Source organism: Lethenteron reissneri, chromosome 37 (genome assembly GCF_015708825.2).
Source record: "Lethenteron reissneri isolate LAM-NWPU_2019-01 chromosome 37, ASM1570882v1, whole genome shotgun sequence".
NCBI classification, from domain to species: domain Eukaryota; kingdom Metazoa; phylum Chordata; class Hyperoartia; order Petromyzontiformes; family Petromyzontidae; genus Lethenteron; species Lethenteron reissneri.
Genome location: NC_083815.1, coordinates 7946599 through 7962747, shown reverse-complemented (window position 1 = coordinate 7962747; position 16149 = coordinate 7946599). Strand labels below are relative to the sequence as shown.

Genomic DNA, 16149 nt, shown 5'->3' with positions numbered 1-16149 from the left:
GGCACACCTGACACACGTTGAGCACGTGGCACACGTTGAGCACGTGGCACACGTGACACACGTTGAGCACGTGGTACACGTTGAGCACGTGGCACACGTGACGCAGGTTGCGCACGTGACACACGTTGAGCACGTGGCACACGTGACACACGTTGCACACGTGACACACGTTGAGCACGTGGCACACGTGACACACGCGGCTAGAGCCAGGCCCCCGCGTGTGTGGCTGTGACGCACCTTGAGGCCCCACGTCGCAGTGGTTCGCGGGTCCCGACATGGACACGATGTTGCACGCGTGCGAGCGCAGCAGCTGCATGAGCTCCCCCAGCTGCTCGCGGTTGCTGTCGCAGTCCACGAAGATCTCGAACTCCGAGTTGCGTCGCTTCGACTTGCGCGACTCGATGTGCATCAGGTTGACGTGTTTCTCCTGCACGGAGTGCCGACGGCCGCCGAGTGAGTCAATCGCTCAAATGCTGCCGCACCGCTGAATGCCGCGGCTTGGCTATGTGACGGTGCGAAAGAAGTTCAGCGCACGTGCATGCGTGCATATCGTATGCCAACCGGTGTCTGGGTTCTGCGACAATGTTTGATGGTGATTTTTGTTCGTTTTATTTTTTGAGGTGGGCATCGCGCGACGTTTGTGGCGGGGTCGGGATGAGGTCAATTTCTGTAGCTCTGCCCAAAGGCGACGTGGCCCTCGTGTGGACTGCCTCTGCAGCAGGGTCAAGATAGGCCGTTTGGTACTGGCCGGTTGGTCAATTCATGGAGACTGCGATTTGTGTAAATGACGTGTGCCATGGCCACTCCGCCACTGTCTCGGCCACGAGGTGGTTGGTGGCACGGCCGAGGAGTGGTCGTCCTTATTGCAGAGGTTCGTGGTTACGAACCACGCGGCCACCCTGGTTAATGCTGCGAGTGCATTAACCCCAAAAAAATACCGTCGGCTTCACGGTGGACGTTCAAGATCCCGTAATGCTGCTCTAAAAATAGGCAGCCATGCGCGCCAAGTGTCAAGAGCCAGATTTAAAAAATGACCCCCAAATTACTTTCATTGGGAGAACCGACCGAACTGCGTAGCCGTATCCCCCCCTACTGGCAGACTATACCCAGTTACAGGCCTGTGCTGCACACACCTTGTCCCGAGCTGGGAACGGCTCCCACTGGGGTCCCCCCCCCTACCCCCCTTGGCTAAACTGCTGCAGGGCACTGTAACGGTTGACATGAGATGTCGGGACATAAGGCGCTTTTGAGATGCCGAGGCATTTGGGCGCCCTGCGAGCGTGAATCCTTATCCCCATCCTCACAGCCAGCGTGAACAGGCCCTCTTGACCCTGGCTGACTTGCCGTGGTGTATAAAGCACTTGTTGAACACGCGGGATGGACAGTTTCTCTCGCGGATGTTTGTAAGTTGGGTTCTTGAATTTAAAAAAAGTATAGAATAAAAAAATATATAGAAAATAAAATACGCAGGATGGACAGTTTCCCTCATGGATATTTGTAAATTGGGTTTTTAATTAACAAAAATATATTTTTAAAAAAACGCAGGATGGACAATATCCCTCATGGATGTTTGTAAATTGGCTTCTTGAACAATTAAAAAAAACGCAGGACAGTTTCCCTCATTAATGTTTGTAAGTTGGGTTGTTGAATGAAAAAAAAGACAAAAATAAAAAATATATGTAAAATAAAAAACACAGGATGGACAATTACCCTCATGGATGTTTGTACGTTGGGTTCTTGAACCAAAAAATAAAAAAAGGACACGCGGGACGGACCGTGTTGTTTCCCGCAAACGAAACCCCGGGGCTGCTACGACTGGCCGTGGGCTGTCGCACGCAGCTGCCCGCACCTGAAAGAGTTTGAGGGCCTTGACGAGTCCGCCGATGTCGTTCTTGAGCGAGAAGACGACGGCAGCGCGGCCCCTCTCGCCGGAGCCGTTGGCCCAGCTCTCCTTGTTGTCCTCCTTCTGCCGCCCGTAGGCAGATTTGTTCAACTGTGAGCAGAGAGACAGAGAGAGACCAACGGGTTAAGGGGAACGACGTGGACTCGTGTACCGTGGCCACCTCCTCCATCGCGCTTGCCCTTCGCGCGTTGCGACATGATCAAAAGATCAGAATGAGCGACGCGCTCAAAAATCTACAGAAACGAAATCGCGTGGCCCAACCTGGAGTGTGGACAACATCTATTTAATTGGTGAGTTGTGATTGCTTGCTTGGCAGATGGCCGATTGGCAATGTCCTTTAGAGAATCGGCACAATGTTATTGATTCGTGTCGAGATTTGCATGATCATCACGTGAATTTTTCGATTTAAAGCTTTCGTGACTGCAGGGATTCATCTTCTTGGTTCTTTCGGTAAAGTCACGTAGAAGGGAAGTAATAAAATAATATAAATAAAACATAATCAAATAATGCTCACGACGTTTCGGCCACAACGCAAGCAGCCGTCCTCAGGTGAAAACCAGGTCTGTCTTCAGACGCTGTCGCCTCGACAGACCTGGTTTTCACCTGAGGACGGCTGCTTGCGTGGTGGCCGAAACGTCGTGAGAATTATTTTATTATGTTTTATTTTTATTATTTTATTACTTCCCTTCTACGTGACTTACCGAAAGAACCAAGAAGACATCACGCGAATATTAATGCACTGAAAGACGTGTGTTCATCATTGCTCTTTTAATTCGATAACCTAGAGTAGCACACTGATGAGTCCCTTCGTAGACAGTCACCTTCCCCGCACACGTGGGTCGTGTCTTGTTGTGGTGGTTTAGCGGAGGTTTACTGAGCTTTGGGCCAGATTCTGTAATTATCAAACGCGCCGGTAATACCGCAGTTAATTACCATTTCATCTGTTGGACATCTCAATCTCCAGTCCCCGGCAGTTATTTCCCCATGCCCATAATAAACATCCGGCATTCAAAATTATATTTTGTTTTGATCACAATTAGGCAATGGTACATTTAACAAATGCGTTTAATGGTAAACAACTAAACATACAGAGATAAACTGATGGGAATGGGGAATTGTGTGCAGAGTGGCTGGATCGCAATCGCTGCCAACATGTTTGGTGTCCATTAAGCACGATTATTCCGTGAGATAACGCACTCATTTGCAACCTAGATTTAGGACAGAAATTTGCTGGGTCAAAGGTCACGCAGGAAAGAGCGCATCCTCTGTCGATAAATGAAAACGTTCTTTTCATTGTATCGCGAAGCGGGTAGTGTCCACAACAGTGTCCAGTGAAAGATCTAGAAGCCTAAAAAGGGTGGCTAGAATGTATTCTACACACCACGAACACACATATTGTTTCTGCAGGAATGATATAGGCAGGTTGTGTGCATGACGACTAAGTAATTGGCATCAAAACCTCACGTGAAATTGGTGGGAATCTTGACCTGTAGACTTAAAATCCAATCTAGCGTGCGTGCGTTTAGTGAAATAATATACGTGTGTTTACATCAACGTTGTGTTTTTTTGCGGTATCGGGCACACTCTTCTCCTCGTATAGCTTCCTTGCCTAAACCCACCTTCATAGGGACGCAGTCCGTCCACTGACCCCTCAAAAAGCGCACGTCAGAGGCATCGACGTCTCTCAGCAGAAAAAGGCCGACGCGACCCATCACAAGGACCCGCACGCCGGAATGCAGCAACGCGCTCGTGTTCACGTTCGGCTTGGCCGCGTCGAAATCATAATTGACACTAATGCCCTGATGGTCATTAATAAGCCAATCCCGTGTGTCCGCGTCGTATTCTTCCAGAAACGGACGCAATCGGATTAGATTTCCGGAAATCGCAACCGCGCCAACGCATCTCGCCGTGCAATAATTGCGGGGGGCCCCACTTGCCACCATCGCTGTGCGCATTGCGCAAGGGTCCAGTAAGAGGGGGGCCCTCGCCATGAAGTGGGGGGGGGGGCGCTACATTTGTTGAGACCGTGTCATTATTTTATTACGCGTTTTTTTTTTGTGCAGCATTAAGCGATCAACCCAGATTGTGTTCCTGGCACGCGTGCCGAAGCTGCGTATGCGTTTGTACAAATCTTTATCCGATTTAACCAGTATGACATCTGGGTGGCCTTTATGTTTTACACGGTGTGTGTGTGTGTCTGTGTGTCTATGTATCATCTGCATGCAACATATGGGTTATTGAATACCCACGTCCAATCGGATGGATTGACCCTACAGCCAATTTGATGGACGTACAATATAACATTTTAGTTTGCTGTCCTTTCCCCTGGAACCTCCGATTAGCACCTTTGGCCAAAAAAGTTCAACATACATACATCTGGTGCGATCGTCCATGTACCGATGCCAAATGTTAGTTGCTGGTGCGTCCCAGTTAAACAGCGTTGTTATGAAGAGCGACGAGCAAGCCACCGAACGCGTAATATCGAGATGGACGCAGCGTCACTAATAGAGTTAAGTCTAATAAGACGATTAGACACAACGACAAAGATCCCCCGTCTAGCCGTCACCGGACTGTTGGGGCAAGTGCTGTTCGCGACCACCTATGAAGGCTGACACGGCACAGTGGCGATGTTCATACACGGCACCAAGTACTCATTTGAGGCCGAGTCGACCTAGGGAAGGCCCAGAACCGATTCAGATAATCGTCGCCGGTGTTGGTGGCCTTGAGCGGGAATCGAACTCGGGTCGTCGGGTTCGCCAGTGCAGCGCGCTCACCGCTACTACTACCCTACCGCTCCCCGCATAAAACGATTACAAATGCGCGCACGCACACGCATGCACACAGTGAGCACTTTACGTGTGACCACGTGCAAGCGTGAATAAGATCTCACGCCGGTAAAACCTCACGGTGTTTATAAAATATTGCCCGTGGGTTGTGATTTACCGCTGTCATTGTGACTGAAACAACACGCGATGGACCGCGAGCTGTTACCGTCGTTCTTCGTCGTTCAAGGTAATATCGGGCGGCTTTAGCTGTTGATTCAGGAATAAATTACTGTTGTTGAATAGATCATGAGTAGCACATGGTCTAATTAGTATTATTTCATTACGTAGTTTTAGATTTAGAACCCCTGTAGGTTATGTTATAAACACACAAGCATGGTCAAATATTCAACTTCAACACCACAATTGAATTAGATTTAGTTTGCTGTTGCCAAATTACACCAACATTTCTTCACGCAGTATTATCAAATGCTGCATATGTTTGATAATAATTTGCATGTATATCGAGCACATCTCAATTCGCTGTTATGAATTATAATTAAAAAAACAATTACAATTTAAATCACGTTGTCAATCCGCTAAAGAGAGAAGTAATTTAATTTAGTTATTTTCATTTATTATTTTATTTTTATTATTATTATTATTCTTTTTACCTACGTCACTTTACCGAAAAAAACCTAAGAGTAGAGAAGGACGAACTAAACTTTGTCGTTCATGGGTGTCGTTTGACCATACTTAACCACGCTGGTTAGTGCAGGTTAGTAAAACGGGGACCCGGACTTAGTGCTGATGTCACTCGCCACTGATGTCAACCGTGGCTGGGACTTGAACTCAGGCGACTGGGTTCATAGCGCAGTGCATGGGGCACTGGGCAAAAGCATTCAACTCTGCAAATGCAAAGATATATCTGATAATAAAAGTAAGATGGTGATTTCCCAGTGGTATTTTGGTTTTAGTATGTGCATTGTAGTGGCTCAGCAGTTGAACACAAAACCACAAAACTTTAATAAATAGTCGATCGTTCTTTTTATTAAATAGCCACGCAATTGCTGACTTCAATTTAAGTCAAATGGTGGGCATGCCAAATGTAAATAACGTCTGGCTAACTGAATAAGCGTCTGTATAATTTAATACAACGGCAGTGCGTTAACGTCTGCGTCGACATTACACGACTGCTTGACCTCGCAGTAAAGCCTGGGAGTGAGGCAACAGCGATTCCTGACAAGGATACATTGATCGCTATTCCCTTGAAGACCAAGAGGTATTAACCATGAAGCAAGCCGCGCACGTAACAGCAAACTTAACTTTGGGCCAATTCAGCGCGGCATTTTACATCACGTTCACGGCACAGCACATCCGGCACAAAGCACCACTGCGAATATGAGTGTACGTCAACAATTGTAAGCCAGCCCTACGGCGCACTGAGAACGTGAGCATCCACGCTGCTGGTGAATCGTGATACGTACCTCGTTGTGGAGTTGTTTCTCGTCAAAGTTAGTGTTGACCGAGTCAAAAGACCTTCCCCGTTTGGGCCCATCGTATTTGTTAGAGTACATCGCCCTGGTTTTGCCGCTCTGGTGATCAGCGTATATATCTGTACGTATGCACGTACGCGATCGAGCACAAAAACGGCACGCGAAGATAAGATACGTGGGGTGTTTTAACGTGAAGACTGAAGAACCAAAAATTCGCGCCTTTCGCTCGGAGCGTTGCAGGAGTGGGAGAGGCTCGTTGCGGTGGATGGATCAGGCCGTCGGTGGGTCTGCGTTGGCGCTCGGTGTCTCGCATTTATACGGCGAGACGCCGAGCTGAAGGGTTGATCCGTCCGCACGCACTGGGCTCCCCACCCACCCACCCTGACGCACCCCTCCATCTCCCCCCCCCCCCCAAACTACCACCCACACACCACCCTCCTCCTCCCCCTAAACGTGAAAAACCATCAAAAGACTCCGGGGATAAAAAAAAAAAGAGATTGACGTAGGGAATGACGCTCGAAAGGCACATTACGCACGTTTCGGAAACATGTTTTACGAAGAGTTAATGGTTACGCGTAACTTCGTTTTGGAAATTATGGAGTCATGGTCAACAGTTGGGGAATGGGATAATTCTGGCGTTTTGGATGACTGTCGCTGGGATGAATGCGTCAGGATTTATATTTGGAAGTCTTCCGATTTTAATAACGGGCCGTTTGTAAAGATCTTAGTCTTGTCGAGTCACTCTGATCGTTGTCTCATCATCAGCCAATGTCTCTCCACCGCTGGATTAAATACTTCCAGCGCAACTGCCACGTCGTCCCGTGGTGCTGCGATGCCACAACCCACCTCAGTCCCGCACACAAACTGATTCGGTCACTCCATCTCCGCGGTGGTTGTATTTTCCCAGTGGCTCAGCAACAAAGCGGATCGCTATAAGAAGGTTGACGAGTTCACGTCCAGGCTGACAAGTAGCACTGTGGGGATAGTGATCAATGTATGTAGTATGGAATAGACTTGTCCCCACCACAGGCATGTGGAATTTCCACCACTCACGCAGAGCTGTAAAAAGCAAGTAGGGCACGAGCTCAATGCTCGTTTGAGCAAGACGTCGCTTCGATTTGATGCGAAGCGAAATGCTCCCACGCTATTTTCGCATGGAATGTATGCAGAGCCCGTTCAATAGATGCCCAAAAACTTACCACCACAGAGCTTTACATAAATAATGCTTGCGTTTTGCGTCGAGTACACGGCGTTAGATATTGACAGACATATGGAGAAGGTCCGTTGCCCCGAGACATCACCTGTTATATATTTTCCCAATGTAACGTTGTTTAATTTTACCACAACCTGCCTTCCTTCAACAGTTTTACTGCCAAGGATTTAGACTTTTTTTTTTAACCAGGAGATAATCAGCTCGCAGAGACAACGGAGCGCATATCCGTCGAGCGAGAGCAGAATGGAATCGGGTGCCGGCGAGCGTGGGCAGTGTTTCGGCCGGCTGACGACGGTTGCACGAAGAGGGTGGTTGGAATACGCGGATGAGGTGGAGGGGTCTACAACAGGACAATGACCGTCGACCGATTTTGAACAACGCAGCGCGCGCAACGTTGGTGGCTGTAACGCGCTCCACTTTGAGTGCGGGGGAGGGGGGGGCTCTAAAGGTTAACCTGTGAGAATATAAGAATAGGATTTTACCCTTTCTGACAAAACAAAAGGTGTTAAGATGTTCAAACACCGAACAGATAACTTTTGCATTAACCGCACGTACTTGTGGCAAAACATGGACACAAACATACGCTGATGATTCTAGATTTGAAGCTTTCGTGACTGCAAGGATTCATACATACTCTTAGGTTTTTTCGGTAAAGTCACGTAGGTAAAAAATAAAAATAAAAATGTATAAAAGTAAAATAAAAATAAATAAAAATAATAATACTGACTTTACCGAAAAAACCTAAGAATATACGCTGTTGATAAGAATAATATCTACATTGTTTTTGAAACTAACTGTGTGGTTCTTGCCGCACCAGCGAACGCTCTGGTCGAGCAGTTATATCTACGGCACCTATTTATCCAGATTGCGCGAATATGTCAAGGATTACAAACTAAAATGATAACGAGCGAGTTCGCACGTTTGTCCATGTGGTCGCGTGGATTTCATCTCCAGGGTCCTCCGTTTTTCCCTCCACATCTAGAAAGCATGCATGAAGATTATTTAGATTATTTTGGTGCTATAAATGTCCAAACGATGGGCCACTTTGTTGAGCTATCATTTGTGGCCAGTTCGCTTCTGAAAAATAAGTTAATACCTCAGTGGGCTACGCTTCGTCGGATGGGGATGGTTTAATTTTATCTGTATGCGTTTGGGTGGTTTGTTTACCTTTCTTGTACTTTGCACTGATATCGTGTTTTTTGTACTATTTGTTGTTGTAGCGTTCTTGCCCGCCGCTACTGGACATCTGTGAAAGAAAAATACCTTTATAGTTCATCGGATTCCTCCAGTATAAATAAATGTTCTGATTCTGGATATGCGCCCTCTGATTCAAGTGCGACGTCACATTTTCCCGTGACGCCATTCAAAGAGGAGGGGGACATTTGCCGTTGCCGTTGAACGTGGTCCTATTTTGCAGGAATCGGAAAATAATGATGATATAATTAATGAGGAGAACACATAGCAGTCATCATCGATGCCTCCTGCATAACTTGACAGGACCCTCCTGGAAAACAGTCTTGAGACTCATATTCTTAGGGTTTTTCGGTAAAGTCACGTAGGTAAAAAATGTAATTTAAATTAATAAAAGTAAAATAAAATTAAAATAAAAATCACGACGTTTCGGAGGCAACACAAGCTTCCGTCTTCAGGTGGAACCGTCACAGCACGACCGCCATTCAAAGAGGAGGACGACATTGAGACTCGATGTGACTCTCCTAGATAAACGAGCGTAGTCATTATAACAACAACAAATATAAGGCGTGCGACGTGGGTGTTTCTATGAGGGGCGGAGAATATAATGGATAACATTGGTGGCAAAAACCTCCGTGTTAAGCAGAGACTATTTGCCTGCTGCCTTTGTGCGCGATTATTTTGTGTTCAGTCAATTCCCGAATGCGTGTTTTGTATGTAATTTGTACTTGTACAAATAACAAAAAAATATATATTTTTAAACCCCACGCAGCCAATTGAGGAACCCAGTTGCTGCCCTGTCACCTGTTGGGGCCACGTCACAGCTTTGCGGGTTTGGAGCGTGTCACAGGCGCTCGATGACATCGACAACGATCCTCAAACCGACCCTCAAACCCTGCCACAAAACGTCGGGCCTCACAAGGAGCGCAGTGGCACCGCTAAGTTCGTTGCGCCTCTCCGGGCGAGAACTCAAAGAGACCGCGGTACGAGTCGTCGTCCTCGTCACGATCCACAGGGCAGATAGCTCGTCGGTGTCCACTGCACATGTCGTCCTTTGTTTCCACTTTGCTCTGTCTCGTGCCAATATGCTCAAGAAGTGCTGCATCTTTATGGCACCAATCCCTGATGTCGTCGTCAAAGCCGTTCTCTCTTTCCAGTTCCTCTCATTTTTCCGAACAATAATACACTTTTAATTTGTATACTCTTTGGTTCTTTCGGTAAAGTCACGTAGGTATAAAATAAAATAGATCACGACGTTTCGGGCGTAACACAAGCGTCCGTCAACAGGTGGAAAAGTTTTCCCACGTGACTTTACCGAAAGAACCAAAGAGTATGGATTCCTGCATTCACGAAAGCTTCAAATCAAGATTGACTTTTAATGTTCTTGTTGTTGCCCATCCTACATATGTGCCCAAATAGTGCCACTTTCCTTCTCATCACTGCCTGCGTCGTCAGGTCCTCTTCTTTCTTACTTCTACGTTGGTATTATTCCAATTGAGTAACTTGCGGGTAATTTTATAAACGTCATTTTGACCGCACTGAGGCCAACCCGTGAAAATAATGCCAGGGGATCTTTAACGTCCCACTGTGAAGCAGACGGCACCAGCTCACCACCACATGGCTGGTGGTCTCCTGCTCAGCTGCAGTTCCCTGCACCTCTGAGTCGCTTTCTCCCTCTCTCTCTCCGAGAGTAAACAAATAGCGCGCGGCGACACATCACAAGTCGAAATTATCACAATTTACTGCAGTTGTTGCGCCCGCAGTGATAATCAGGGCAGCCAGCCGGATTCGAACCGTGAACCTTTGAAAACAGGTGGCAAAAGTGCCACCGGCTAGGCCAGATCGCCGATCACGTGTGAACGAGTGCGCGATGTCGGCCAATAAAGTGGGGGTTGGAGCATTTTCTTGACCCGTCAATTCCCACGTGACATTTTGGGATCGTACAGGTGGAGTGTTTGCTCGGTCACTGTCGGCGGTACCCCTACCGGAGTCAGAGACACGGGACGCAACAACACTGCGGTCGCAAGTATACCTCGGCAAGGGGTAAGGTAAAGGGTAGGGTAAAGGTAACTCGGATGAATTACCCGGCAGGGTAAAGGAAGCGCGAAGTATTACCCGGTAAATACAGTACCTAGTTTACCACTAAAAGCTCCGTGGCGCAGTCCGTGGCCTCCATTTAATAAGTAATATTAAAACAAACTTTCTTAAAAACACGCTTTTATTAAATGTACGAGTAATGGCAGAACTCAACGACTCCAGGAAGTGGCCCCAAAGCTTGCCACAACGTAAGGGGCCGTGGTTATTTACAGCCAACGGCAGTTGACCGTGGAAAATTAGACCCAAGCCGAAACATAACATATAAAAAATGATTTTATGATAGAATATAGTATTGTCATCAGTATGACATAAGTATACCAAGTTTGCAGTCGATACCACATTAGGAAGTGGGTAAAAATTTAGTTACAAGATTTGAGGATACAACAACGACAACAATGACAACAAGCGTGTAGAATTGGAATCATCGAGAGTATTCTATATGAATAAAGCGCTCTACCTAGCATTTACCGTTATAAACCTTGTTCATGTGTAGTTCCCTAGTAATTACCTTGTAATCGGGTAACTTGTATGGGGTAAGGGTAAAAGGTAGGGTAGAGTGATTGTATTGTGGTAAGGTAAAAGGTAGGGTAAAAGGTAGGCTCGTTGTTTTTAGCTTTTAACTTTGACCTTACCTTGCTGAGGCCTGGTCGCAGGTCTGCTTGACGTGGCACCGCATCGTCATAGGCTGTTGTTGGGTTTTACTTCGCACAGCTGAATTCAAATAATTACCGCAAGTCCCCCCCAACCCACCGCTACCATGCATAGTCAGGTAATAGAAACTGGCTACAAAAATGCTCAAATCTTTTGGTTACCATTCCTTTAAGATGCACCAAAGCTAATTTCCTGTGCTTTTTTCACATACATATTGTGGATGAAGCGGGTGACTGTGTGGTTAGCGCATTGCTCTATGGAACCCAGCGACCTGAGTTGGATTCCTGGCCACGTTAAACATCAACGGTGATATCTGAAATGCTCCTGCCCACCCCTCCTGTTTTCAAAACCCGCAATGACCAGAGTGGTGAAGTATGGTCAAACTATCCCTATGACTCACGTGGCTTTAGGGAGGCATTCATCCAGTGAGAAAGCGGACAAAGGGCTGGAAATTATAATATGTGTCATACATTTTTGCACAACTAAAATTGCAATAACAGTGCTGTAAGCTCATTGGCCAACACTGGAATTAATCATGGCCAGGATCTGTGATGAGTAAAGCTCCGAGTGATTGAAGGCATGTGACGCTGGTTAACAGGAAATTGAATATCATGTTTGTGTAATTGCACTGTTATTTTTATTATGCAGCGAAATCTCGCCTGTTATGGGAAGATGTAATTACAGTTTGGTATATTCAGGGAATAATTTCAGCTGGAGCTGTCTTGGGAAATATTCCATGAGGTTTTAAGTGCTGGGTATATTTCTTTCTATGCTGGAATGAAGGCTTATAGCACGGGTATCCTTGCAAACTATATGCTGTATCTCAACGGATTATAGAGGTACAAATGTGTGTATGAAAATCAACTACAGCTTGGCAATAGCTAAAAGGTCAGTCTTGTTAAACAGTCATAAATTCAGGGCTTTTAATTTAACTGCTGCTTCCACACGAAGGTGCCTGAGTCTAAACACCATTTATATTCGTCTTCACTGAGATACACCAAGACAACGCTTGTCTGAAGAAACCGCTCACTATTTGCACAACTGAAAACGCAGAGTTCCGACGGATTATTTATCAGCAACGGCGCACACAACGCTCATCGCGCCGTTAGATTGTTTCAAGTCACGGGGGGGCTACGCGATTACATTGCGCTTCATAAAATGCGCAACAATTTAAAAAAAAATCCCCAGAGAGGCTTTTGATTGCGAGAAATTATCAAAAGGCGTTGCAACCCGCTGTGGCGAGGTTGTGGAGACGCTGGCATCATCGTTCGCTGCAGGAGCACACTCGCCCACCGCGCCGACTGAAGCGGTCTGCTGACAATTGCTGCAGCCCTTTTTTTAATCCTTTATATTAAGTTCGCTTGCTTGCTTGCGTGCTTGCGTGCTTGCTTGCTTGCTTACGACCGTGAACATCTTTCGGTCGTTTTTTAACCCACTTCCCGTGATCCAATCGAGCTGACATTTTGCACACAGACTCGTTGTGCGAGACAATTAATGTTCGTGAAAATTTTTCTCCAAAATTTTACACTGTTTAAGGAAAACAAATTAAATATTTAATTACCAATTGCTTAATACTGGCAGACAATCATCTGACCCATAGGTGGCAGCCATCTCAAGCCAGAGGACGAGAGGACTCTAGCCGCTACGCATATAAAGGATTTATAGTGAAAAACTTTGTTTTTACGGGTTATACTTATTAAATCCTTTATATTAAGTTCACTTGCTTGCTTGCTTGCTTACGACCGTGCAAATCTTTCGGTCGTTTTTTAACCCACTTCCCGTGATCCAATCGAGCTGACATTCGGCACACAGACTCGTTGTGTGAGACAATTAATGTTCGTGAAAAATATTTTCAAACATTTTACACTGTTTAGGGAAAACAAATTAAATATTTAATTACCAATTGCTTAATACTGGCAGACAATCATCTGACCCATAGGTGGCAGCCATCTCAAGCCAGAGGACGAGAGGACTCTAGCCGCCACGCATATAAAGGATTTATAGTGAAAAACTTTGTTTTTACGGGTTATACTTATTAAATCCTTTATATTAAGTTCACTTGCTTGCTTGCTTGCTTGCTTACGACCGTGCAAATCTTTCGGTCGTTTTTTAACCCACTTCCCGTGATCCAATCGAGCTGACATTCGGCACACAGACTCGTTGTGTGAGACAATTAATGTTCGTGAAAAATATTTTCAAACATTTTACACTGTTTAGGGAAAACAAATTAAATATTTAATTACCAATTGCTTAATACTGGCAGACAATCATCTGACCCATAGGTGGCAGCCATCTCAAGCCAGAGGACGAGAGGACTCTAGCCGCCACGCATATAAAGGATTTAGAGTGAAAAACTTTGTTTTGATAATTGGTTCTTTACCCTTCTATCTGGCAACAAAACTGACACCTTTTTGCAAAGAGTCATGTTTGCATAGACCGCAATACCTGCAGTCATAATACAAACAAAAGAACATAACTCTGATAATGTGCACTGTCAGGACAGTGCACATTATCAGAGTTATGTTCTTTTGTGCACTGTCAGGACAGTGCACATTATCAGAGTTATGTTCTTTTGTTTGTATTATGACTGCAGGTATTGCGGTCTATGCAAACATGACTCCTTGCAAAAAGGTGTCAGTTTTGTTGCCAGATAGAAGGGTAAAGAACCAATTATCATATTTTTACTGGCAAATGAGGTCCCCATAGTGTAGAAACTTTGTTTTTACGGGTTATACTTATTTATTTCTCAAAGACACTTTGCGTATTATTATTACCCCGACCGTTGTATGAAGCGGCATGATGAGTTTTGAACATCGGTGCGCGGTAAAACAAATTTTAGTTTTTCTTAAATCAACCACCTAAATTGGTAGGGTGGGAAAATATGTAATACGATGGTTTTACAGTCCAAATTGTCCTGAAACAAATTTTTCTATTGCTTTCACGTGATAAAAGAAATACTGACTCTCAATGGACTCTCACTTGGTTAAATAAGGGAGATGATGAGACTAATCCAAAGACACTTCACATAGTGATCTGTGTTTTAAGCACCTCCCTCAGCAGGGCGCACAGTGGTTTATGCAGCGTGCTACTTACTAACCAAGTGTCCTGAGTTGACCCCACGGCAAAACCCACCACGAGTGGCGACTGATGGCTGCACTGGTCCTGGGTTCTTCCTTCTCCACTGGCCAGCGTGGTGAAGTATGGTCAAATATCTCCCATGGCTAGACAGTGAGGAGAGGCCTTCATTCAATCCACTGCTGTATGAAGGTCACCGAACACAAATTCCATAGTTTAAGGTCATGCGATGCCAGAAGCCACCTCACTCCTGTACATAGCTGCTTTCATCACTCCATCTCCATGGTGATCGTCCTCTTAGGGGCCGTCCATAAATGACGTCATGCACCTAGGGGGGAGAGGGGGTCAGACATTTGTGACGATGTGTGACGAGGGGGGGGGGGGGTTTGAGAAATGTGACGTCACATCAAAATGCGCAACTTTAAATAAATATAGACAACACGTTCTACTTAATTAAATAGACTTTGTAATAAATGTTTTCTCCTACAATATCAGAGTGCAGCGGCACATTAGCCATTATCCCTTCCTACATTATGTCCTTAACAGTCAATGTAATATCTATCATTTACATTTTGTAATGTATGTATGTTGGACTTATTTCGCACCGTACATACGACAACCGTGCTAATTTGATTCATGTGTTTTTTTTCTTTCTGTACATCCATGGAATTCCCAGCATGCATCTCTGCGTGCTCCTTTGTGTACTTGTCAGCCGTTGTTCCATTGTTTAGTCAGTGCAGCTGTTCCGGACCCATCTATCATCGTATGCAATCATGTGCACCGTTTGAAAACGCTATTCTTTGGGATTCCGGTGGGTTGCTTTTCATGATTAAGCTCATTTTGCCCAAAAGCACTCCATCCTGCTCTTCCTTGCCTCTATGTTTGATCATTTTGATCCCGATACACTTTCAATCATTTTACTCGGGACACATACTCTGTTGCCTTTTGCCAGGAGTGTGCCTCCGTCAATGATTTCCTTGTGTTTTACGTATGTACGTATGTTGAGCTTCTTTCGCAGCATACGTAGCCAACTGCGCTAATCGGAGGTGCGAAGGTCGAACAACAAACTAAACACAAAAAGCAGTTCTAAAGAAACGAGTTTCCAATCTAGATTTAAAAGTGCATAGCTCCAGTGGCTTCCTGAATATCGGAAGGAAGAGCGTTCCAGACGGCCGTAGAAGCGAATCTGAATGCCCTCACTAACTCAGTGGCTATAGATACCTTTTTATTATTTTATATTTTAGATAAGATGTACATTATGGCCAAGATGAAGCAACTTGTTCACAGAGGACATCTTCGTTACCGCTGGGCTCCCTTCGGTAAATTTTCCCTGGAGCAATTTAACATCGACGCAAGAAAAACAGAACGTGTTTAATTTTTAAATCCTTTATATTAAGTTCACTTGCTTGCTTGCGCGCTTACGACAGTGCAAATCTTTCGGTCGTTTTTTAACCCACTTCCCGTGATCCAATCGAGCTGACATTTTGCACACAGACTCGTTGTGCATGACAATTTATTTTCGTGAAATTTTTTTTCCATTACTTTACACTTTTTAGGGGAAAAAAATGATATTTAATTACCAATTGCTTAATGGTGGCAGACAATCATCTGACCCATAGGTGGCAGCCATATCAAGCCAGAGGACGAGAGGACTCTAGCCGCCACGCATATAAAGGATTTAGAGTGAAAAACTTTGTTTTTACGGGTTAATTTTTTCCAGGTTGATTTTAAAATAATTGGATTGAGGTTAGGTGACCTACA

The 16149-nt window shown here is 45.4% G+C and overlaps 1 protein-coding gene across 1 annotated transcript in view; it reads right to left on the bottom strand.

Annotated features, from left to right (window-relative positions):
• LOC133351366 (tryptophan 5-hydroxylase 1-like) overlaps positions 1-6433 on the bottom strand; it is a 28350-nt gene extending 21917 nt beyond the window's left edge. Inside the window, exons 1-3 of the mRNA XM_061566509.1 lie at positions 6153-6433; positions 1850-1993; positions 238-427 (exon numbers count right to left, since the gene is read on the bottom strand). Coding sequence (XP_061422493.1) covers positions 238-427; positions 1850-1993; positions 6153-6242 — 424 coding nt within the window. The 5' untranslated portion in view covers positions 6243-6433. The remainder of the gene's footprint in view (positions 1-237; positions 428-1849; positions 1994-6152) is intronic.
• Positions 6434-16149: the final 9716 nt, after the last annotated feature.